The 24959-nt window shown below is 41.8% G+C and overlaps 3 protein-coding genes across 23 annotated transcripts in view; 2 read left to right on the forward strand and 1 right to left on the reverse strand.

Moving 5' to 3' along the window:
• The window catches only part of COL23A1 (collagen type XXIII alpha 1 chain), a 146726-nt gene extending 146064 nt beyond the window's left edge, over positions 1-662 (forward strand). Inside the window, exon 30 of the mRNA XM_085532091.1 lies at positions 479-662. Within this exon, the coding sequence (XP_085388217.1) occupies positions 479-526 (48 nt within the window). The 3' untranslated portion in view covers positions 527-662. The remainder of the gene's footprint in view (positions 1-478) is intronic.
• Positions 1-24959, reverse strand: part of HNRNPAB (heterogeneous nuclear ribonucleoprotein A/B) — a 33856-nt gene that overhangs the window by 7222 nt on the left and 1675 nt on the right. Inside the window, exons 3-9 of one of the 10 annotated variants that reach the window (XM_015875629.3) lie at positions 22927-23095; positions 22674-22832; positions 22125-22256; positions 20515-20623; positions 20269-20421; positions 20108-20192; positions 2893-3329 (exon numbers count right to left, since the gene is read on the reverse strand). In XM_015875629.3, the coding sequence (XP_015731115.2) occupies positions 20122-20192; positions 20269-20421; positions 20515-20623; positions 22125-22256; positions 22674-22832; positions 22927-23095 (793 nt within the window). In that variant the 3' untranslated portion in view covers positions 2893-3329; positions 20108-20121. Of the gene's footprint in view, positions 1-2892; positions 3597-16985; positions 18038-19527; positions 20193-20268; positions 20422-20514; positions 20624-22124; positions 22257-22673; positions 22833-22926; positions 23096-24959 lie in introns of those variants that run through there. The other 9 variants (XM_015875627.3, XM_015875630.3, XM_015875628.3 and 6 more) reach the window with 9 other exon arrangements.
• Positions 9567-22125, forward strand: PHYKPL (5-phosphohydroxy-L-lysine phospho-lyase). Of its 12 annotated transcripts, none has more exons than XR_014940689.1 (15): positions 9567-9640; positions 11114-11232; positions 12064-12223; positions 12767-12841; positions 12949-13011; positions 13171-13258; positions 13349-13465; positions 13596-13678; positions 13959-14184; positions 14433-14587; positions 15141-15230; positions 15436-15566; positions 15967-16023; positions 20669-20804; positions 21224-22125. XR_014940689.1 is itself a non-coding variant. In XM_085532064.1 (14 exons), exons 1-13 carry the CDS (start codon positions 9582-9584, stop codon positions 16017-16019), a joined length of 1419 nt encoding a protein of 472 aa, XP_085388190.1. In that variant the 5' UTR covers positions 9567-9581; the 3' UTR covers positions 16020-16023; positions 17297-17469. The 12 variants fall into 12 exon arrangements, 6 of the variants coding, with proteins under 6 accessions (XP_085388190.1, XP_015731109.2, XP_085388192.1 ...); XR_014940688.1 differs by lacking the exon at positions 21224-22125 and adding an exon at positions 20893-21171; XR_014940692.1 differs by lacking the exons at positions 13959-14184; positions 21224-22125 and adding an exon at positions 20893-21171.

A 24959-nucleotide genomic window follows, 5' to 3' on the forward strand; every position in this document is an offset into this window, starting at 1 on the left:
TCAGCAACTCGAGATTTCTTAAAGAAACTCAGTACTGCAGGATGGCATCGAACACAGGTAGAATACCATTACAAAATGCATCAACCCCAACTCAAGAAGCACGTATGAACAAAAGATACATTTCAGCATCGTGCTGTCCACACATAGGTCTGATCACAAAACCACTCCTTTTTAAAGCAGATTCTGAATTAATTGAGGTTCCAGATTTTAATGTGTGTTCACCTTTTTGTTGCAAGGAAGTGTCAACGTTTATTTTTCATCCTGGAGTGTATTTGGTTTTGTGTTGTGCTTGACACACAGCTCACACTGCCTGCACTGTTACTGCTGTGCATATAGAGTGATGTGGGTATGCATGGTTGTTGTCTTTTACCGTGCTGCTAACGCTTTCATTGTTTGTTAAGGATTGAGCTTTGGGTTTTTGGTTCTGACACTCAGATCACAGTCAACAGAAGCAAAATCCATGTGTTCTGTTTTGCAGGGACCAGACGGACTGCCAGTAGCAGGATGTTGGCACAAGGTACAGTGAGATTAATGGTAATAGTTCCTTGCATGGGCCCTGAGGAGCTGTGTTAGGTGCTGTGCCCCAGCAGTGGGCTGTGTGCCAGCCCAGCAGTGCTGTGCCTTATGAGAGCAGTGCCCTGCCTGCCTCCATGCCCTGCTCCCCACTGCACAGCTGCTAGGAACCTTGCTAAGGCTGGAAAAGCCACCAACTGATAGCAAGCATGTTACTAACTGGTTGCAAACCCTCAGGATGCAAGCATGCCCTTAGCGTGTTTAATCCGGTGCCAAATCATTTGGAGGTACTGTTAATATGGAAAAAAATCTGACTATCAGTCTTGATATTCACAAGATTAGTAACGGAGCATTTGTCTCTGACTGAAGTGTTTGTCTGTGTGTTCTTTTGCAGTGATCTCTAAGCATGAAGTGCAGCGTGTAAATAATGTGATATATTTTGATCTTTTTTAAATTTTTGTATAAAAAAAGGAAGAAAAACAACCCTTCGACAGTAATATATTGACCTTTTTTTATACTGGATCCTGTCATTTATGGACTTTGAAAATACTGTAAAGCTCTCAAACCCATAAGATACGCATGATAACATCAAGAGTTGATAAAGGTACTGATGACACTTGCTGGGAATGACCAGAACTCACTGCTAATGCTGCTGTGTGATCTAACAGCACTGAGACAGCAAGCTGCTCTGTGTGCCTTACCGGATCCCTGTCCTAACCTGGCTCTCAACTCTATTTGCATTGCACGTGTGTGCTCAAAGGGTGAAAAAAACTGGCAGAAAACAAAAAAGAAAAAGAGGATGCAGCCCTAAGGATGGGAGAAGCTGCTGTATGCCGTCTGGTCAAAGGAAAGGACTTCAAATCTGCAGAGGAAACAAAGCCAAGCTCCCTTTGTTGCTTTGGAAAATGTAACCTGGACTGCCTGTGGGTGTTTTGGCTACTATCAGATAACCTTTGATCTCAAGGGGAAGCACCTCTGGGTCCTGTTCTGCTGTCTGCAGCTGAAGATGTACCAGCTCTTTCTTAAAGCAGCACCTAAATTCTTTAAGAAACCTCGACTGCAAAACTTCAAAACATAAGCACTGCAAAATGCTTTCAGAATGGATGGCTGTTGTGGGGCAGGGAGGGACTCTGCTGAAGTCTTCCATTACGCAGCAGAGTGTATACTGGTGCTACTGAGGTTCCCAAAACTTGGAGTTCGGAGTATTTGTCTTGGTCTGTAGGATTCACTTGCATTTGATTTCCTTGTGTTTATGTGGTTTGATTGTGATCTGTGTAGCTCTGCACGCTCCTCTTGTCCTCCTTCTTTAACTTATCTCAGGCACATCCATGCAGAGCAGGGTAATGAATCAAAGGATGGTTAGGATTTCTATTACACATTGCATTAGTGAGAGGAATTTAAAAAGGAACGTATTGCAAACATCTTACAAGTCACATTTCTGAAGATCTTGGAAAAACAGGGATTGATTGAGCAGTAAAAAGAAATGAAAAATTATTTTGCAGGGAACACAATGGCTTACAGCCGGGTCTGTTCAGCTTACAATGAAGACCAAGAGGCAATCAGATTCCTTTACAAGGAGGAGATACTTTATAGCATTAAGTTCTTAAACTGAACAGAGAAAGATGTACAAAGATGTATCCAATGGCTGAAATGGAAGCTATGTAAAATCACATAAAACAAGCCACGGCTTTTTAATGGTGAGTCTGGCTAATCCTAACCAGAGCAGTGATGGAATGAATCCCCGTGGCTTTAACGCCTTTCTGATTGCATGGATGGTTTCTGAAGGAAATACCTTAGCCCAATAGAAGTTGCTAGGCTCTGTTTATGAGGCCGAAGTGAAATTAAGAGCCTGGTTTTTGTGCTGATAAACCAGCTGATACAAGGAGTCATTTTTGATGCACTGAGTAGATCTGAACCTGTGAGGAGGTTCCTTTGCATCTCAGGGCAGCTGGTGCTGCAGGACCAGTGAGAGGAGATGTGACTGGTGGCTCAGGGGGAACGTGCCCTGTGCAGCTCCATCCTAGTGTAATAGTAGCCCTGGTGTTGTGAATAGCAGCAGCAATGTGCTCGGTGCTCCACACAGACAGGGTGAGGTTTCTGATGTCTGGTGACTGTGTCCTAGCTGGTCTTGAGCTTATTTGTCATCTGCTGTTAAATGCTGAATTGGACGTTGGCTTGGTCAGCGCAGACACAAAAGATGTACAGATGTAGGCAGTAATCCTCCATTATCTAGCTTTGTTCACTGCCTAGGGCCTATACCTACACACTGCTTGCTTTGTGGCTATATTTCACATCTTTACCAATGAGTTGCTGACCAGATTTTTGGTCTCTGTACAGATTAAATCAATTCAGATCAACTAACAAATCAAGAAACAAGAATTGTGTAACTCAAACAGCAATGAAAATGCATTTTATTTACTTCCATTTCATGACGTTAGCTACCACTTTTGGTGTGAGGGTTTTTAAAGGTGAAAGGAGCTGCTGAAAGAGCTCCCGCTGGCTTTTAATGCTTTTGAAAAACCCCTTTGCTGTCCCAAATTAAAGCTAATTCTTCTGTGGAAGGTCGAAGGCAAATCTCTCATTGATGTCACTGGGAAGAAGATCTGTAATTGTTCCCTTAATGTACAGTTGCTCTTCCCGTCTCCCCCAGTCATCTCCAAACTAAAGCAGTTCACTACTCCAAACCACACCGTGGGCTTCTACACTTGGTATCCTGCAGATGTCCTGTTCATGGAACCTCTATTGATATCAATGAGAGTTCAAGTCCCCAGAATGACTGCAGAAAGCACAAGAATCTGGAAGTGTCCACAAACAATCTACAATGCAGATAGAAAAGTCTTGTTTTACATATGCTGGCAAAAACTAAACAGCTTTCTATCTAGCTCCTACTCAAAGAAGTTTGATATCACTGAAGCTACAAGACAAGCTAACCTCCAAAGCTTATGAAATTATATTAAAATTTATATTTTCTCTGAGGAAATACCCCCGAAGTCCTATTATCTTCAGGTAAACAAGTCAGTATTCCGTCTTCAACTTGTGGAATATCCAGTGCTTGTAGGCATCAACTGTGACCACTGCCAGGCCTGCAAAACATTGATACAGAATACCAGAACAGTGCTTTACCTATTGCTCTAACCGCTGTGCGTGGTAGCCTTCCCCCTCCCAACACAGAGCCTGGTGCCACAGAACCCCACACCATTTGCTTTCAGCAGAGCAGGAGAGCTCTTTTAAAGCCACAGAACTTCTTCACTGGGGTTTTTCCTCCCCGTCCCCTCGTAACGTTCCCGTGCCAGCCCAGGAGCGAGGCTGGAAGCAGGCATTGTGGTGCGGGGCTGTGGCTGATTGATACCCATCAGTGCTGCCACCTCGGCTGACGGACATTGCAGAGGTAACGTTTGAAAATCCCCATGTTAAGGCCCACTGCTGGGTTTACGCTGTACACTGGGTGTGGTGCATCCTGCACCACAGGTCCATGTATGCACTAGCGGCAGGTATGGTGTGTTCAGGATAGATCAGATACACTGTGTGTGTCTAGACCAGCAGCCTGTGCAAAGCAGCCTCTCTGTTCTGCTGCTGCTTTCATTCCCATGGGAAGTGCTGGCAGGGACAGGTCCTGCAGTACGTGGCACGTGTCCTCAGCAGCTGCAATAGACCAGCAGGGTGTCAGTTACAGGTCTGCTGGTCCCAGGCAGTCCCTACCATCACCAAAGCAGCTGAAACCCGTGGCAAGCAGAGCTCCAGGTTCAAATAGATCCCCAGGCACAAATACTGCCAGACTGCAGTTGTAACCTGCTTTCCTGGTCCTCCATAGGGACCACTGTGCTTAGCCTGTGCATTCTGAGCTCAGTGTTTCTCATCCATCGTGCAGCACAAACTGGAAAACTATATTAAAATAGCTGTTCACTTTGCGCTGACTGCACAGTCTAAGAGGTAATGTATTTAGATCCACGTGCTTCCCACACACGTGTATTTAGGGGAGGTTGTTAAATGAAAAGTTGTTTCACAGCAGTCATGATCTTAATGAGAAGAGTTAAATAAGGATGTGCTTTGCTCAGCAGATTCGTGCCAGATCAGTTGATTATTTTCTCCTTCCATATGAAAATGTTTATGTAGGTCCTTATAGAGCATGGAATATGCAAACAGCTCACAAAGATACGTGTTACTTCTGGGCAGTGTTGGCATTCTCAGTTGGAACTCAGGAATGATCCCAGCCTCTCACTGAGCACAGTGCATTCCTGCCCCAGGAATTCTCCCTTTATTCTGGCTTGAGAGAACGTGAGAGTGTTTGACAGGAATTCTGAACTGCAGCTCAGTGTTGCCACTAGATGTCAGCAGCAATAAAGATGATTGACGCGATGAAATGTAGGTCACTGTGACTGAGCAATTGATCCATCGCAATCAGTACAGTGGTTGATGTGTGAGCTTTGTGGATTCATCAGTGAACAAATATTTGGGTTAAAAGGCTTAGGTTCTGTCTTGGGGGAAATTAAGCCAAGCCAAACTCATTGTTTATCCCAGTTCTCTAGTTTACAGATGACATTCAGTGATCTGATGTAACAGACTACATAAGCGTGGTGATTCCCATTAGGCCCAGATAGCACTGCCTGCCTGCTCCCAGGAACAGGACAAGCAGCTACAAGGTCTGTCTGTGTTCCAGGAACGGTGTTGCTGTGAGTGTGGCCAAGTGCCCAGAGCTCAGCTGTGTGTGTATTTTGGTGGCCAAAAATGCCCGTGTTTATAGGTCCGGCCTGGTGCCAGGAGTATTGTGGCAGCTCCAGAAGGGCACTTGCCATGGTGTGGGCCTGAGTGGAGGGGGCAGGTGGGTTAATTACAGCTCTGCCGCTGGTCTAATTGCAGGCTGGGCCAGTTAGTTCACCAGTATTTCTCTGGGCTGTGAAACAGGTGGTAGATAAAATCCAGTCTGACTCCAAACTGAAACTGTTTCCAAGACCTAATGCACAGGGATTTGAGCTAAAGATGGGGGAAAAAAGCAATATACTTTGTTTTATTTCCATGGGGAAGACTTGTTGCATACTCTGCTTCTAATCCTTGCTGTACATTTAATGGCAATGAATTTCTTTTTGTACGGATTTTTCTCCTGTATATTTAAAAACAGGAAAGTTTCTTAGGATGATAACAGGCTTCCTAATGTGTTTCCTTTTTAAAGATCCTAAAGTACTAAACTGAGCTTTTGTTTAAATCTCCTGTCATGTCATGCACTCTGCATTTGAAATTAACAAGCCAGCCAGGTTTCAATGGCTCAAAGCAGCCTATGCAATGATGACATGTATTCCATGCAGAATGGCATGGCATGCCAGGCAGGCGTTTCTGATGCTTATAGTGACCCAGTGCCCAGGAAGCGTGTTTGTTTATGAGCGTTCAAGTAGGACAGCCAGTCTGGGGGCCAGAATGAGAGAACTCAGCCAGCTGTGACTCCTCACTTAACTGCAGTGCTAAAATGCCAGGAAAATCTCAGATTTACTGTAATGCTAAGTAGCCATCCTTGCTCTCAGTGTGTGTCCTGTGTAAATTCACCATAAAGGCTTGTTAGAGCACGGCTTTCCTGGGCATTGAATGCTGATTTCATGCTGCCCTCTAGAGGCCACCTTGTTTGAACAGAAACAAATTCAGTGTTCGATGGGAAATTATCCCTACCCCAAAAATAGCAGCACTGCTCCGCACAGACTGCATATGTGGGCACAGACACACCTCTGCCAGGTGAGGTTTGAATCAATCACTGCAAAACAGGAGCGCTTAGACACAAACTTCCATCTGTTTCCCGATTCTTATATTTCTTCTTGGGAAACACAGTCGTATTCTTTGTAACCCAACTGTTGCCCAGATAATTAATTTGAAGCATTATACAAATAAAAGGAGGTTGCCAGCCAAGTTTCCATTCTAAAATTTTCAACTGAAAGCTCTGAATTATCTTCCTTACAGACAATAGATTTTTATGAATATATGTAAAAATATTAGTAATGACTCATGATTAAAAATAAAGCATCCCCAGGCTGCTTTTCATGGATTAATACTGTGTATATATGTGGTGATCTGGGACAGGTTTGGGTCTGACCTACGCCAGCACAGCCAGGCACAGATTTGGTCCCACCATCCTCAGGGTGTCCCGTGGTGCAGGAAGGGCCCTGTGACTGTACTTGGCCTCATTGCAGGCCCTCAGACTCATTGTGTGCTTGCTGGTGTGTTTGGTAGCACAGCCAGGCTTAACCAGGTAGACTGTCAAGTGAGATAGGTATTTGGATAAGATTTGAAGAGGCCTATAACAATCAATATGGCATATGCTGAGCTCAGTAACCTTATAGGACAACATCTAGGCTTGTTTATAACAGCTGAGGGGAAAAAAAAGTGACATATTGTACTGAAGCAAACCAGTGAGTGCGTAGTCTGTACCTGTGAACTTAACATTACTTCTAGCATTCTTGTGTTCCCGAGTGAACCACTGCAGCCTTCCCATGCTTCACTCATTAGATGGCACACCAGAAGGGTCTGACTGTTGTGTAAGCTGCAGCTAAAGCAAGTGCTGAAAACCTGACACTTGGAAATGAATGGGAGATGGCCTTGATAGACCTTAGGACTCTATAATGCTGTAGAAGGCCTGGGGGAAAACCGCAGGGAAGCTGGGAAACATGAGCTTTCAATGCATAAGTGGCATTAGTGACAGCAGAGCAGAATAAGAAATACATTAACATTTGCGGTTTTCCTATGTCCTAGGACAATTAATCCCTGCTCACTAAGCTGTGGTAGCAGTTCTCAGCTGCTGTTTCAGGGAACAGACACAGTGAACTTGTATGTCTATGTATGGCTTCTTATGTAACGTGGCTGTTAATGGTGACTAAAATGGCAATGTCCCAGGTGTCTGAAATACACCTCTGTGTAAATGAAACCAGCAACACGTGGGTTTTTATGTTCTTTGAAACATAATGTACATTTAATTTCTAAAAGTGCATTTTACGTGAGTATGAAGGGGATGCTGATCAAATCTGCTTTTCTGCTGTGAACTGAAGGGAGAACCTGGTTGTGCAGGTACTCACTGAATTTCTGCATCAGGCAGAAGAGATGGTAAGCTGCCGTTAGTTAGGATGGGAGCTGGAGTCCTATTGTGTTTGCTGGGCAGTTTCATAGATGGAATGCCATTGTATAGACAGTTTCGCAACATAGCAATTCTTGCATTGCTATCTGGGGTTCTTTTTTGGTATCTTACTGAAAACAAAATGCTCAGTATGATGAATATTCAGCACAAAATACCAGTCAGAATTGAAAGCCACATTAAGTTGCTTTGGGCGTACAGACCTTTTAACACTGGTCTGTCCTCTAGCATTGAGGTGCCATTTCTAAAAGGATGGAATTAGAGAAACTGTAGCTGCTGGTATGAAAACTGAATTGAAAACCTGACTTTATTTATAACACAGCTGTGAGAAATGTATGCAATATGAGTTTAATCCTCTCCCAAGTTATGCAAGCCTTATTTAATGGGAAGGGCTGCGTTGCTTCAGGGTGGCTGTTAAGAGCTGCCAGGCCTGTGTGCAGTACGTGTGTCCATGCTGGGCACCCTGAGCAGTAGTTTGTGTGGCTGTATTTACGTGGTGCAGTATATGAAGCTGAATAAGCCTCTGTACAATGTACCACTTTGAAATATATATATAAATACATATAAATAGTAAAAACTAAAAAAAAAAAAGTGCCTAACATTTCTATGCGTAACGTTTCTATTTGCAGCACGATGTAATTTTTAATTGTGTATGCCATGAAGAGTTCTATTTACTCACTGCTTTGGGGAACAAGTGCTTAAAAATGAAGGCATTAATGATGGTATTTTGTATGCATTGTTTTAACATGTTAAAATGGTTATTAATTAGTCCTGCAGTATGTATTTGTAGCTTAAAGCTGCAATGGACGGCACGTCAGCTCGAGACCTCCAAAAACATTTCCTTGTGCTTTCTGTACTAAAAGCAAAGAGTCAATGGTTAGAAATGGTCTCTCTGTACAGGTTGCTTTTATGACTGTGTGAATATGTATAATGAACTCTGCATTTGTAACCAAGAACAAGCAAACTGTAAATGTTCCGGTTGTTATTATAAATAGCTGCAAAGTATCTTAACCAGACAAGAGTTCAAATAAAGATTAATGGCCATTATTCGTATTTCCTTGACTGTCTTTCAGTTCAATTCAATTGTTCAAAATTGACGTATGCGACATCTGAGCTTTACCACTGAAGCTCAGCGTGGTTTTAAATCTATGGCCATTTGGTTTGGAATTCCCTGTTTTAATGCAAAACTTAAACTGTTCTCCTGTGTTTACCAAATAACTGCGGCTGAACATCATTCTGGTCTGCTGGGTATGTAGTCAAATGGTCCGAGTCCTCTCAGTTGTTGTCAGATTAAAACAAGTGAATGCAAACATATACTTGAAATGAAAAAATAATCTGGAATCTATTAGAATGAAGCATTCTGATGGCTCTGCTGGGGATGCAGCACCTACAGTGCTGGACACACGTCCCTTCTGGTTCTTATCTCTGTGTTTTTCTTTAAGGAATTCCATCCCAACGTGACCAGGACTGTCTCCTCTCATCTGACAGCAGTGTTTGGCTTTTATCCCACCCGCTGCCTCTGGGAGCAGGCTCAACACAGGAGCACAACCATACAAGAGGTTTGTTGCGCTTTTGCTTAAGGAGTGCTTTGTGTTAAACACTGCAGCTCTAACCCCCAAGCTACCATCGCAAATCGCTCTGAGCCGTGTGCTGCTGCCAGCACTGTGCCCAGCGTGTGCTGGTAGAACCTCCCAGGGCCACGGGACCTGCAGGGTGAAGTCAGCACTCCTGCTGCCAGAGGAGCTCAGTCCGGCATGCGGAGGGGAGGCCACAGCACGGGTGAGTTACAGTGCTGAGGGCGGGCTCGGGAGCAGGCGGGGCCGGGCTGCAGCGCTGCCTTCCGGCACGGAGCGCAGTGCCGGCCGGCGGCCCGCAGGGGGAGCGGCGGCGGGGCGGGTGGATGGACGGGCTGCTGCTCTAAAGCGGCTCCTCCCGACTGGGCCGGGCCGCGGACACGGCGGCCATGAGGAGAACGCAGCGCTCTCGCCAGGAGACCTTGTCCCTGCGGCGGCAGCTCATCGGGTAAGTGCCGGCTGCGTCCGTACCGAGTGCCCGGCGCTGCAGAGCGGGGCTGGCACCGAGCGGCCGGGGCTATGAGCGCTCCCTGCTCCGGTGCTTTGGCTTTGGGATAGAGACGGTGCTGAGAGCGAGCGGAGCCAGAGCTTCACTCATACCGTTCGCGTTTATGGAAGGTTATAAAACTAAGGCATAGAGATCCCTCGAAACACGGGTGGCACGGCGTGGCTGTAGGAGCTTAGAACTGCTTACAAAGCGCATCTTTGGCCGCTTAGCTCTAAGCGAGCAAACCACGCGGCTGCCGAGTGGTGCTGCTGACCCAGAATGAGAGCCCGGCTGTCAGAGCTCTGGTAGCACTGAGAGCCATCAGAATTAACACGCTGGAATTAAGCACAAAACTCATTTCCAGGCTTTCAATTGCTCGCTTTGTTCCGAACGGTTTTAAAACTTCCTGGTTCTGGAGAATGCTGCTTGGAACGGCAGCAAGAGCGTTTCTGTCTGCCCACAGGAATGTTATGGGTTTGGAAAGGAAGGATTACCTCCATCCACACAGCCTTGTGCCGACAGAAAGCAGCTGGGGTAAATGCAATGAGATCTGTGCGAGCTGCATTGGGCTGAGGATACCGTCCTGTGTATTAAATTCTTTAGCAACTCATTTGCTCTGTTCCTGGGGATGAGGATCCAGCCCAGCCTCGTTACTGCTTTCTTAGCACAGGTTGAACTGTCAGTGTGATTTTACTGACAAACCTGTTCTGTCATCCTACTGCCAAGCACATACAGACAGTGTAGGATTCCTGTAGGGGAGGGACAGGGAATTACTGTCTTAATTTAACACCAACTTTTTAGTTAATTGATGTTTCTCAATATATAGCATTATTTCCCTTTTAGTTTTCTAAGCAGTATTTACTAAATGAGGTATTACAGGTTGGCACTGTCCTTCAGCATCAATTAAATTTGTCAAATACATGTAAAAGGTGAAGCAGTGCACCTTTCACAATCGCTTAAGCAGGTCCTGACTTTGAAATAAAATTACTCAAGCTCTGTATGGATGTAAGAATCTGCACTGTGCCTTTAGTAAGAATACCAAAGGTATATTAAAAGTGATTAGTAAGAGACAGGCACAAATAGTTTAAAGAACAGGGAGGGCAGCCAGCGTAGACACAGAGGAACCATAGTTAAGATCAGATGAAACTTCAGAGCCAAGTCCTGCGTGTGTGTTGGGTTGGGGATTGCTAGTGAAGGATTTCTTGTTCAGGAGTGTTTTTGTGCCCACAAGCCTAACAAAACTCAGCTGTCCAGTCACAGAACAAAGACTGTGCTTTTCTCCATCCTGAGTTGTGTATCTAAGGGCTAGGAGGATGATGGCATGTGCTGCTGCACTGGGGGGTTGTCTTACTCTTGATTAACTACACTGAGAGTATTACTAGATGACTGAGGGACTTCATTAAGGCTTATTCTGCTTTCTGATGCTTTCCACAGCTCTTCTTGCAAGCTGTTTTATCCTAATGATCCACTGAAGATTGTAAAGGCAAGAGGCCAGTACATGTATGATGAGAATGGAAGACAATACCTTGACTGCATCAACAACGTTGCTCACGGTAAGCTGAAGTTCCATTGTTCAATACCATGTTTTACTAACAGAGCAAGGAACAATCAGTACTTCTTTCCACTGTTCTATTGCGCTGGGGGGAAGCAGTGGTTCAATTGGAATAGCACAATAACTTTATACTAAGCTTTATACTTTGAGTAAGTTCTGCTCACGTTTGGGTTTCTGCATTAACACGGAGCTTTCCAGACTTGCTTCCTGCTCTACTTTCACAGAAAAGGTGAATCTAAACTTCACTGAGCTCTGGGCGAGAAAACTCAGGTCAAGCATCTGACTGTAAAATGAAGGACAGTTTGTTGTACTCCCAGATGTCACTCAGGGCACTACTGGAGGATCACAGCCCAGTGTGGTGCATTATTTGTCTCATGAAGCAGCTGTTTCTTATAGTACTTTAAACTGCTGGTCAGGGCTGACAGTCGTACCACATATTACTGTCAATATGTAATGACAACATATATTGACAACATGTAATTATTGGATGGTAAAGCTTATCTGCAAATACGACTACTCAGATGTCTCAATTCAAAGTATAAAATTAGGCAGTTTGTTTCAGTGTATCAGCTTTAAGAATTTAACCACCAGCCTTGAAATACAACCACCACTTTAAACCTTTCTGAGCAAGTTTTCCATGAGAGCTTTCAAGTTGTACCAACATTGTCCTAGGCTGATAACACTGTTAGTGCCTAACTGATCAAATATGAACGTCACTGACAGTTGCTCTGTACTCTTATAGAGCAACATAAGCATAGAGCCAGCAGATGCCTGTTGACAGACACCATGCATAATAAAGAACTCACCAACCTCTCTCTCCCCTCTCCTGCAGTTGGACATTGCCACCCTGATGTAGTAAAAGCAGCCCACGAGCAAAACCAATTGCTAAATACAAATTCTCGTTATCTTCACGACAACCTGACTGATTATGCAGAGAGACTTTCAGAAAAGCTACCTGACAAGTTGTGCACCTTTTATTTCTTGAACTCTGGGTAAGTCGGACCTGTCAGAATTGCTATTGTTTTTGCCCTGGTTATATACAGATGGGCACATCAGCAGCCAGCTGCGTGCTCTGGAGTGATGACTGTAGTTGTTTGATTACGAAGAAACTGTGGTCATTTGGAATTTCTACAGCTCTAACGTTTGTACTTGCAAGATCTCTGTAAGAAAACTGACGCAGCGCTTTACTTGTACAGCTTTTTGTTCTAAGGCCTTGGACTACATTAACAGAAGGGTTTATTTCTGTTGCTTGTTTCTGGTCTGGCACGTTTGCAGAATTCAGTGACAATGCACGTTTCTGCTTGCGGAAGGTTCCTGGATTCCCAAGCAACCCACACATTAAGATAAAAAGGAAACTGCTTCCATGTAGTTCCTGCAATCCAGCTTTCTTAAGGTGGATTCTTCTCTGTTAAGCAATTCTACCACTGCTGATTACTCAGGGATCTGTCAGTACCTTACATCTAGTTCTGTGTTCTCTGCAAGTTTCAAACCCCAGGTATCTGCAATTAAACACCATTTTTTTTTTCCCATTATAGATCTGAGGCTAATGATCTTGCCCTAAGAATGGCACGACAGTTTACAAAGCATGAGGACGTTATAGTTCTAGACCAGTAAGTATGTTGGCAATTTTATCTACTGTCAGTTGCTAGGCTCAGTTTATATCTGTGGTCAGAGCACCTGTCATTGTAGGAAGAACCATTGGATTCTTTCTGGCTAGGAAGTGGAATTTTCCTCTGCTCAGTATTTGTGAGACCACTCCTGAAGTACTGACTGCATTCAGGTAGGGCTGCCCTTAGAAATTCCACAGCTGTTCTCACTAGTAACTGTATTCCTACCAGGTGATGTAACTCATCTACTCTTTAGATGTCAGTAATGTTAAGCCTAAAGAACTCTTGATAATGAGGAAATTACTGTTTAGTTCTGCTGATTGTTTTTTAAGTGCTTACCATGGACATCTGACATCCTTGATTGACATAAGCCCATATAAATTCAGAAATCTAGGAGGACAAAAGGAATGGGTCCACGTGGTATGTACTTCAGCCTATAACTACCGATTACTTGTAAATTAAAGACTGATTTACGATTTACTGAACACAGAATACTGTTCCTTTGCCTAGGCTCCTGTTCCAGACACATACAGAGGACTATACAGAGAGGACCATGAAGATCCAGTAACAGCCTACGCTAATGAAGTGAAAAATATTATTAAGCAAGCACATAAGAAAGGCAGAAAGGTAAGAAGTGATTTCTTTGGCCTTTTGTCTTGCATAAGAGCTCAGTACAGGTGCCTGTCAACACTGTTAACACAACTTCCACAAACGTCTGCATTGTGTGTTCAGTCATTACACAGTACCTGTGTTTCAGATTGCTGCATTTTTTGCTGAATCTCTGCCAAGCGTTGGTGGTCAGATCCTCCCACCAGAAGGCTATTTTCAGAAAGTTGCAGAGTAAGTAGTCAGACATTCATTATCTTCACTTGTAAAATCTGTCCTACATAGAGGTGATAGGAGAATTTCTGTCTCCTGTGGCATTCAGCTTTACATGCATAGGAAAGACAAGTGCTTTTACGTTACAATATCATCTCTGTGGAGCAAAGGCCTCTTTTTAAACACATGGTACAGAAGTTTTCCTTCAAGAAGTTTGCAAATAAATGCTTTCTGTTAGTTGCAAAAAAGAAAATATTTGTGATTGCTTTCTTCCCAGCATATAATCACTGTTACGTTACAGGCATGTGCACAAGGCTGGAGGTGTATTTGTTGCTGATGAAATTCAAGTTGGCTTTGGCAGGGTTGGCAAGCACTTTTGGGCATTCCAGCTTCAGGGAGAAGACTTTATTCCTGACATAGTCACTATGGGGAAACCCATAGGTAATGGGCACCCTATTGCCTGCGTAGCAACAACTAAAGAAATTGCAGAAGCGTTTGCAGCCACCAGAGTAGAATATTTCAACACAGTAAGTAAAAGTGGACCACAGTTATATATTTTTTTAGATAGGAGTCAGTACTAAAATTATAATCATGGGACTTGGTTTAAATTAATCTTCAGCGTCCACACAGTTACTGCTGATATTAATTGCATCTTTCTGGTACCAACTTAATAATTACTGACTATCAGATATAAATCTTAGTGTGCTCATGTTATCGCTGATGCTATGTTATGCTTTCATTGACAAGACTGCATGTGTTCCTTTCCTGAACTCAGTTTGGAGGAAATCCTGTTTCGTGTGCCATTGGATTGGCTGTTTTAGATGTGATAGAGAAGGAACAGCTTCAAGTTCATGCAACAGAAGTTGGCAACTTCTTGATGAAGCTACTCATGGAGCAAAAAATCAAGCACCCCATCATTGGTGATGTCAGGTATCAATGCCTTTTCTATATATATGTTTAGCTGTATTTTGTTTGGTTTGTCATAACCAGGTTTAAAAACGAACTGATGTTTTAGGAAACTGTTAAAGAGCTGTGACATCAGCAAGAAAAATAAGAAATCAGCAGCCCACTGTCCATTGAATTAAACCATACTTAAGCTAATCACAAGTCTGATAAACTTTGCCACTCCAGGCCAGTTTAGCTTTATTGATTTCTGGGCATCCCTAGGAAGTACCACTTCTGATATATCAGTTGCCAAGACAGAAGTTTAAACAGAAAAATAGTTCAGTGCACAAAGAAAGAACACAATTTTAAGTGGGATGAAGACTATCTTTATCATTTAACTACTTGATATAACAGCACAGGACAAGCCCATACTATACTACCACATTTCTGCAAGACTGCTAGACTTCTTGTTTTTAAACAGTAGCCAACAACCATCCCCAATTCTCAGACTTCTGTGAGACCAAACCTTAATCTCTCAGTCCTTTAGTTCACTTGCAGTTCCTTCTCGTGACACAAACTGACTATATTTCTCTTGAAGAGGTTCTGGCTTATTCATTGGAGTGGACTTAATTAAAGATCAAGCAAAAAGAACCCCAGCCACAGAAGAAGCAGAGTATTTAATAACAAGGTACGTGTGACAATCATGTGACTTTTCAGTGTGCTGGACAAGCACAGTTTCAAAGCAACCTGCCACTCAGTAGCTGTTGAAGTACAGCAAATTAGCACCAGTCAGCACTGGAAAGCATTGTCTGGACAGCCACCATTATGATGCTTTTAAAGTTTTCTGAACTTTGTGCAAAAGGTGAACATAATTCTGTTTCTGCTCTTTCCAGGCTTAAGGAAGAATATATTCTACTGAGTACAGATGGGCCAGGAAGAAATGTACTTAAATTCAAGCCCCCAATGTGTTTCACTATGGAGGATGCAAAATTTGTAGTGGACACCATTGACAAACTTTTAACAGGTAAGACAGACTTAAAAATGCCTTACAGCAGTTACTGTTGGACTGAGCAACTGAGCCCGCTTTTCAGAAGTCCTGGAACAAAGCCTAAATGGCAGACACTAAACACACAGGAAAGTCAATCATTGAGAGTTTAGCCTTCACTTCCAAACAATCCAAGTTCTCTAGCAGAACTTTTTACTCCAGGGAAGCATATTCTCCTTTAGAAGTTTTGCTCTGGCAGAGGGGAGCATTTGCTTACAGCAAATGTCAAAGCTAACCACATTTCATTGCCAAGAGCCATCACCATCTGGATGTTTTTTATGCTATTTGTACAACTTGTGCACATTCAGTGTTAAACAAATTACTCTAAAACTTTGTTTCAACTCCAGGTTTGTTAAGTTGTTGCTTGTTGTCCTTCTAGATATGGAAAAAGAACATCTGAACCAGGAGAAAACATCCACTGGCTCAACCTAAGCAGGTATTTATCTATATTCACTCTTTATATTACTGTTCAGAAGTTGATGTTTCTAAGCATGTTTCAATGGCACTGACCCTGGCAGTAGAGCAGGACCAAGTTCTCTCAAAGTTGCTTTTTCTTGAAATTAGTTCAGAGTTTGTTTTTGTCTTTGGCAATCTAGAAGCTTGGACTAGACTGGGCTGGCTATGGAATTCACTGCTACCCTCTATTCGTCTGATACTTCCTAGTTTTAACACTGTTATGAATTCATTTATTTTCAAGCTAGGTCTAACATACCTCACAAACATCTAATGCTGTCACAGCTCTTCTGCCAGCTACTCACTGTCTTTAGCCTCCAGACAGCTTCATAGAGTGCCTAGTTATAGTCAGATGGGTAACCACTTCTCAGCAAGTCTTCCTATAACTGCCCTCAAGAACACGTGCTCCAACACTGTACATTCTGCATGCCACTATTTGGGAACCCCCACTTAAACTAGTAGCAAAAGTACCATTATAGCCCTTCATAAAACTACTACAGCCCATTTTCTTTAACTACACAGAATCATTTCAAGCTCACAGCTGTTATCTTCATGATTAAGCATCAGTTACCCCTATTCCCACCAGGTTTGGGCCATCAGTAAGACAGAGACCTGCTAAGTCTGCCAAACTAGTATCTGTTGAGGTCCTTCTGTAGCTTGCAGAACATGAAACTACTTCTCATTTTACCTACCACACACTTAGAAGCAGCATACACCTGCAGATAACACCTTGATAACAACACTTTGGTATACCTGGTATTTCCTTAAACCAACTCCCAGCCAGAGTACAACTGAATGTGTTTTTAACTAGGTACCCAGTAAAGTTTTAGGAACCTGGATATGAATGTAATCGGTTGGCCACGCTAGATTCAGTGCTATGGCCCTATGCTAAGGAAAAGCATGTTTTTAGTTCAGTGCAATAGCAGTATAGCAGGCACAAGAAAAGTGTGTTAATATTTTATTTAGCAAGTTAATAAAAAGACATACAGCTGTTAGTACTATGGATTCTTAAGAACAAAAGGATTACTCACAGTATCAGTTTAACTTAGATGCCTGACAACTTAATACGCTTATCTGCAAATCTAAAATAAGCAAAAAAATGCTTCTCTACAAAAAAGCAAGAATGCAAAAAAAACCTCACTAAGTACAGTACCAGTACAACACTTACATTGCATGTAAGTGAAAATGAGGCAATGAAATAGATCTCTTTGAATGATGCTTTATAAGAAAAACATAACATTATTTTCTCTCCATAGGTTCCAAACATGTTTCAAGACCTACTACTAAGAAAAATTACTCTACTGTGATAATGTACATTTAATCCTCATCTTAGTATGCCTTAGATCAGATAAGTTAACCTTTGATTTTGTTATTTTCAGTTATCTTATTATTAAGTGAAAGCTTTAGGAGAAATAAATGTTCAACTGTGGCAGATGTGGGATTGGCTTTTATTTAACAAAGTATCTAAAACTGGTTTTAAAGCAATGTCTTTCTAGCAGCTACTATAAACTATGTTTTCCAAACTCATGCTCTTTCAGGTTATGCCAATTTAAAAACCAAGGTGAGCCAACTGGCTTTCTTTTTTTTCCCTTATCTGCTGCTAGCAGTGGTAACTCCATTCCTGGAAATGCTTTTCCCAAGCTCCTCTGATCAGTTTCAGTAGGCAATTTCAAGCTAACAGGGTCCTAGTTAGCACTTTAATCAACAAGCTCTCAACGAGCAGATGAAGTAAAGAGCCCCATGCTCATGAGGAACACAGCTCAAAGTCACAGCTCCCACAGCTGTTCTTAGGAAACACTGTCCTCAAGAAATACCTGAGTACAGTTAGTAGATAAACAGTTTGTTACAGCCATTTCAGAAACACAACTCTGTGTACAAGCCCTTGCTTTCACCTGACAGTAAGATTTTCTTTGCATTGCACACTTTTCATGCAAGAAAGAGAAAGCAAGTTCTTCGTATAAGAGCTAGTAACCCATTTCTGCCTGAGGCCATATCACCTGTAAAGAATCATAGAATTATTAAGGTTGGAAAGGACCTCTAAGATCATCTAGTCCAACCACTGAAATGAAGCATTACTTCAGGATCTACTTCCAAAGGGAACCAGTAACAGGCTGACAAGCTATTGCTAACAAACTAGACAGAAATACTGCAGCAGTATTGGTTCTGGGCATAACACTATCCAAATCCCTCTTCAGTGGGCAAACTACCTGCTAGGAAGGTATTCTAACCCTTACTTCAAAACAAGTAAAAAGATGCAACAGAATAAAGCACCTCACTTGTCAATCTTCAAGAGCAATCCTTCTAAATATTACTTGTTTCAATTGTCTATAGCTTTATATTTTTCAAGTTGGGCACTTTGTTACATACTGCAGCTGTGAAGCTGATGTGCCCACTGCCCAATTAAAGACCTGCTTAACTCTTTCTTTATATTCAAGACTACAGCTTAACCTCAGACAAGTCTTACAGACTTTTAACTGTATGGTTTTTAATTTCAGGGACAGCCAGCAGGGAGCAGCATATTATCATTCCTGTAGGAATTGCTGCTTCCCTCAGTAAAAACAAAAGTAGTAAAAATTACTATTAACATGTTTTTTCTCCTTTCTTAGTTACTTGATTTGGTTTAAATTGTATGTTAGAAGAAAAATATCAGCTTTTGAAGTTTAAAAGAGGAAAGAAAAATCAAACAGTTTACTTCAACACAGGTTAGAAATTTATTTGTGCAGCAGTACTGGCTGCTTAGAATAGTTTTAGATTTAAGACTGAGATTACTCTGCAACCAGACAAGCAAATCACATAGTAGTTATTACCTAGAAACTTTGGTAAGCTAATCAATAAAAAGGAAAGAATATCTCTAGAAAGAGTTGTAGTATTAGATGCACCTTTCTTGTTTTTGCTCCCACGGCTTCAGGTGGAAATTCTTTACTGTGTTTTTGGCACACAGCAAGACTGCAAAAATTGAGATTTTGCATTCATAATTTAATGAATGTCTAACCTGTCTTTCGAGATGTATATACATACTCTTAAGAACTCTTAGAAACCTCTGACTCGAGAGGCTGAAACATGAAGGAAGTGCAGCTAGCTTCTTACATACCTCTTAAGCCTCCTCCTGCAAGGCTGTCTAGCCTGCCAAACCCTACCTGAAACCTCAGCCTCTGGCTCCACCCACAAAAGCCTTCCACTGCAGGCATTACTACAGTTAGTACTACAACTGCCTCTGTAACCTGTCTGGAACATGAGCCACCAGCACAGCCCTAACAGCTAGGGATCTCCACCCAGGCTCTCTTCCATAACCTCTAGGCAGAAGTGACTGCACTTATCAGCTGTCACTTAACGCTAAAGTCAACACCACTACCTACCAACACAGCCCTCTAGTTTCCAGATTAAAAGCAGCAAGCCCAACTCTTCATCAAGGTACTGCCATGAACTAAGTTCTGGGAAAAATATACTGCTGTTTTACTAATACATAGCTGAAGAATGGCACAAGACACTAGATTACGCCTTTTTTATTTCAAAAGCTAGGATAGCTTCAATATCCATGTCATGGTGAATCAGAACACATGTAAAATACCTTACAATACATTAGATTCCAAAAAGGTACCAAAAAGTACAGTAAAATTAACACTTCCGTTACAGGAAATGTATGACACAAAAACAATACAAAATAAAAAGGTGGAAAGTGACACTGGTTCCCTAAAGATGCATCTCTTTCTGTACAACTGGAGTAATGCAGAGTCCATAGTTAACTCCAAGAGGCAGTCCCTAGATGCAGAGCTGCAGCTTTAAGCAGACCCTCAAAATCAGTTTCAGTTTAACCTATTAATAAAATCATTAATTAATATCTTCAGCAAGGCTGAAATTTACACACCACACTGTCTAAACAACTAGTTATCTGTAAGTATTAAACATGTAAAACATTTCCAAGGAGCTCTTCCAAGTAAGATGCACATTTAACAGGCCATAGAAATTTATTGTAAAGTTAAATTTGGTACAGAACTGAAATACCATCTACAGCATTGTATACAAAACCTATGCAGTCATTTTCCAAAAGAGACCATGCCACTGCATACCTGAATAAGTTTGATCAATATGGCTTGTAGTTATTCTGATGGCCACCACGCCTTGGTGTCTTCCCGTAATTTGCACTGCCTTGACCTATGAACAAGAGAACAAATGCATTAAACTGCTAATTAGTTACGCTTGCTTATACCCAATACAGTTCTTTACTTACTGTAATCATAGCCTGGTCCATATCCATAATACCCATATCCTGAATAATCATAGCCTCCATAGCCACCATAACCTTGCTGATAGCCGTATCCTTGATTCCCATAACCCTGGTTCCAGTAATTGCCATAACCTTGATTCCAATTTTGACTTTGAGCTATAGAAGGGAAAACCATCCACAAAATCCCATTTTAGTACACACAGCTTAGTTTGAATGTGTCCATACTAAAGTAGTGTGTGCAATACTTACCACCGCCTCTTCCACCTCTGCCTCTTCCTCCATAGCTACCTCTTCCTCCACCACTACTGAACTGTTGCTGCTGGTATACTTCTTTTGGCTGTGCTACCTTTATCTCGCACTGAAAACAAAGAATAAGGAGGAATGTTTATTTGTCTTCAAACAGCACTGCCCCAACCTAGCCACTTAGGAAAGACGGAGGTTATTCTAGAGGCAAAGGTGCTCATGCTGTGCTCCCTGTCACGCAGCCAACATTACTGCACATCCAGAAGAATCCCATTTAACATGCTGCTCAGGCCAAGGTAAGTCAGTCACTGTCTGCCATCCAAGCCAGCTATTGCTACCAAAGTACTTCATGCCGCCCCTTCCCTACCATCCATTTCCTCACAGGAAAGTGGGGAGCTCACCTGAGCATAGCCACTACTGCTTCTGCCTAACATCCTGCAGAACCACTAGGACTAAGCTGTTGGACTGCTTCACCTGAGCTGCAATGACTGAAGAGCTACTGACAAGGCTGAAAAATAAGCCAAATGAGTTTTCTTGGCAGCTTTCATACAGTCTATACTGTGAGCATGTGTTGGACTGTGAAGTACACTTAACCAACAGTTGAAAATGCAACTTTTTCCAACACTACAAATAATCAAAAATAAATAGAATTGAAATTTCCAAGACTGGCCCCCAAGCTCTATTTCAGGTTATCAAGCCAGCTTCTACTTCCTAGATCTGTGTACGGTTGGAAATGAAGCAGTGAAAGGAACAACACCCTGCAATGATACCTCAGGAAACTTCGCTTGGAATTCTTCAGATTGGATCTTGCTTTAAAGGTAATGTGCTGGTTTTCTTATCTTTTGACAAAAGCAAGCCATAGATGTGAGATATAATGATATGATTTCTCAGTGCTTTCACACCCAATCCTTTACCTCTTCTGAAGAACTTTATGGCTAACTACAGAGTCTGGCAAACCAACTGAACAGGTAATTACCAAAACTTTACTTAGTGCTGCATCAAGCAATCTGGTCTTGAACTACATGCCATGCAATATTACTATGTGGGGCTGTATGAAAAGTTTTGATAGGACTCTGAAGTGTATGGATGGTTAGCATTGAGCACAGAGCAAAATAGGGACACCTTCCAGCTAGCATGCATCATTTGCCTCCAGTCCTCATTAGCTCAACACTTAAATCTGTATTAGCTACTCCCACAAATAAGCGCCATCAGCCAACCAGAGCATCTCACACCACTGTTACAGCGGTTCACACACAGACAGCTGATGAGCTTCAGGGGGCCCTTAAGCATATTATTTCATTTCTGTTTCCTGAAGTTAGAACCAGTAAGCCTTGAATTGATGCAATTACTCTATGATGAAAAATAGAGCATGAAATATATTCAGATGGTTTATATCACCACACCAATATATACCAAGCTAGCTTTTCCATACATACGTAACTATATTAAAGTAATTTACTTATAAAAGGCCAGAGCACTTTAATATTAAAGCTGCAAATACTGGCAAAGAACTATGGCAGGCTCCATGGCTGAACACGGAGCAGAAAAAAATGCAGTAAAGACAGTGGTATTCTGCTTAACAGTCTGCTCAAAGATTCACAAATCTAGGTATCTACCTTGCTTCCACTGACGTTATGGAATTTCTTCTCCAAAACTTTCTTCACTGGATCTTCTTCCTTGAAAGTGATGAACACAAACCCCCTCCTTTTGTTGGTCTTTGGATCCATTGGAAGTTCAATTGCTTCAATCTGAAAACATAAAATACGGCTTTAGGCTCAAATTTTAGCAGAACACTGAAGTACGCAGCATTTGGTACAGTAAAACTGTAAGCTTCACACCTACACACATTAAGCAACACTAAAAGTTGCAATGCTCTTCCCATAGGAACATTAGCTTTCAAACCAGAGGCTTCAACTAACTATAGAAATCTTAAAAAGAATTTTAAGATAAAATGTAACAGTTTAAACTCAAATGAGGTATCTAACCTCCTGGCAGCGTAACCATTTAATGCAAATGCCTGCCTTTCTTACACAATAAGAAACCTCTGGATCACTTACAAAAGACTTGACACATCTCAAATTAATCTAGTTTGCAATTATTAGTAATCTAAACAGTAACTGTTAACCATACTGTGTTTCAGTGCTCAGTTAGATAGCATTACACACCTCTCCAAACTCGCCAAAGTATTCCCTGATTTTTTCTTCTGTGGCTTCGGGGTTAAGTCCACCAACAAATATTTTCTTCACTGGATCCTTTTTCATTGCCATGGCTTTCTTGGGATCAATTAGTCGTCCATCTAGCCTGTGTTCTTTCTGTTCCAGAACCTAAAAGATAATTTAATTAGATTAACTTAAGCTAGAAAGTTTCCCTTTAATTTAAGAATCTGAGGAATTGAGAACAAAGCTTAAACTTGCTCACCTTTTCAACACTCCCAGGTTCTTTGAAGAGTATAAATCCAAAGCCCCTGGATCTTCCTGTGTTAGGGTCCATCTTTATCGTACAGTCAGTTACCTCACCAAACTTGGTGAAGTAGTCTTTCAAGTCTTTTTTGCTTGTATCCCAACTGAGGCCACCAACAAACATTTTCCTGCAATTTCAAAGAGAAGAGCTATTTAGATTCAGGAAGCAGTACAGAAAAGCACATGCAGCAAGATGCTCACAGTGGTACATGCCTCAGCAGCATTGTCAGAACAGGTCCAACTGTTGAATGTTAGACACTTTTGCATATTGTCTAAATCTAACACTACAGGGACACACAAGGGTTTGTTTCCCCCAAATACACTCTTCTTTGGGGTAATTACAGTGCAGTCTGCTATTTATTATGTTTAAAAAAAAAAAAAACCACAGAGAAGATTGCTTCGAATACTCCTCACCAGTAACTTATGATCTTCCACTGTGATTTTGTTACTTGCAACGAAGCAGTATTGATTATCAATTACTGCCTCTTCCTTTTTGAAAGGAACTGAGGTCATATATACTGCTTTGAAAGCACTCGGGCTAGTAAAGGGCACAAAGATCAAAATACTTAAGATCTCTTTTATTTTTATGTTCATTTGTCAAAATTATTCGCCTTAAGAACCACCTGCAGAATTTAAAGCATATCCATGATGGCTAAGAACAGTCTCCTACAACAGACAGGACTTTGGACCTGCCTTAACAAGTACTGTGCACTTCTTCCTGCTCAGCTACTGAATCTAGTTCTACCTTCATTAGTGTGAAGGTATTAAGCCAGTCTTTGTTTTCGTGGGAGGCCACAATATAGTACTTCCCTACCCAGCTCTGAAGTGTCACAGAGAAATATCAACTACTGAAGTGCAATACAGAATTGAAACTATGCAAAACTAAGATCAGTCAACAAGGCACTTTTCAAATGCCTCACTTAAATAAAACCATTAACAGCACAACTATTTTCTATTTTCAGAGTTTCCAAGGTAACAAACTGAGCTTTTAAAAGCATTTGAGCCTTTTTACCTAACTACAAACTAAAGCAGTTTAAGTTGTCACTACTCTGTTCAGAGGTAACCATGATCTGGCAGTAGAAGCTAACAGCAATTTAGAAACCACCTATATCTAAATAAAAGTGGCCATTGGTGTTAATGCAGAACTTTGACCTGCCAAAACCAGCATCCATTTAGGTTCAAATGGCAACACAAGATGTACTAAAGTGATTAATCTGTTTGCTAGACCTTTTTCATGTTACAGGAGGAAACTATATCCATTACAGGCTATAGCTCTAATTTTTCAGATCCAGCTGTGCACTCCCAATTAAGTCGTGTGGTTATTTAAGGCCTAAGTCACCTTACAGCCATTAAAACAAGAGGCATTAAGGAAAAACCGTTCCAGAGCTTACTAAACCTTTCAATAATGGCTAAAAAAAAACAAATAACTTGACAGCTCCGTTCTCATTGAAAGATCTTACCGACCAAGCAATAATGCCAACCATAAAAAGCTGTTTTCAGTAGCCTGCCCTGGCATCACTAGATGTTCTTACAGAACAGACCCAAGAGAAATTCAAAGGTTGGGATGACAGGAGTTTATCTGCAGGAAGCTTCAGCCGCATGCCCTAAGGATGGGGCTACACACACAGGTACTGCCACGTGCTAAAGTAATGGCTTACCACAGGAGTAGATATCACATCGATATACAATCTTTTGGTTTTTAAAGTGGTACAATCAACACCTGCATATATTTCAACACCACAATACAGAGCTTCTGAATTAAGAGCAGTTCTTAGTATTGCATTTTCTCTTCAGAGCCATGCAAACTGGACAATCACACTGCTAATGCACAGTCGCTTTTTCCCCCCCTCCCTAGAATCAAATCAAAGCAATTTTCAGCTACTAACTGTATTTATGTCTATGCCCTGAGCTTTATCTTGGGCAGATCTTGTGCACAGGCTTAAAATTGTCATTCAATTCAATCCCTATGAATAATTCTTGTTGGTTTCACTT

Source organism: Coturnix japonica, unplaced genomic scaffold, assembly GCF_054131305.1.
Source record: "Coturnix japonica strain WE unplaced genomic scaffold, WE-NBRP24 Scf048, whole genome shotgun sequence".
Taxonomy (NCBI): domain Eukaryota; kingdom Metazoa; phylum Chordata; class Aves; order Galliformes; family Phasianidae; genus Coturnix; species Coturnix japonica.

Bases quoted from the DNA above. Each gene is read 5' to 3' on its own strand.
- PHYKPL (XM_085532062.1), top strand. From the start codon at position 9,582: ATGAGGAGAACGCAGCGCTCTCGCCAGGAGACCTTGTCCCTGCGGCGG. The intron at 11,233-12,063 runs GTAAGCTGAAGT...CCTCTCCTGCAG, and splicing joins CATCAACAACGTTGCTCACG to TTGGACATTGCCACCCTGAT. The intron at 14,185-14,432 runs GTAAGTAAAAGT...TCCTGAACTCAG, and splicing joins GAGTAGAATATTTCAACACA to TTTGGAGGAAATCCTGTTTC.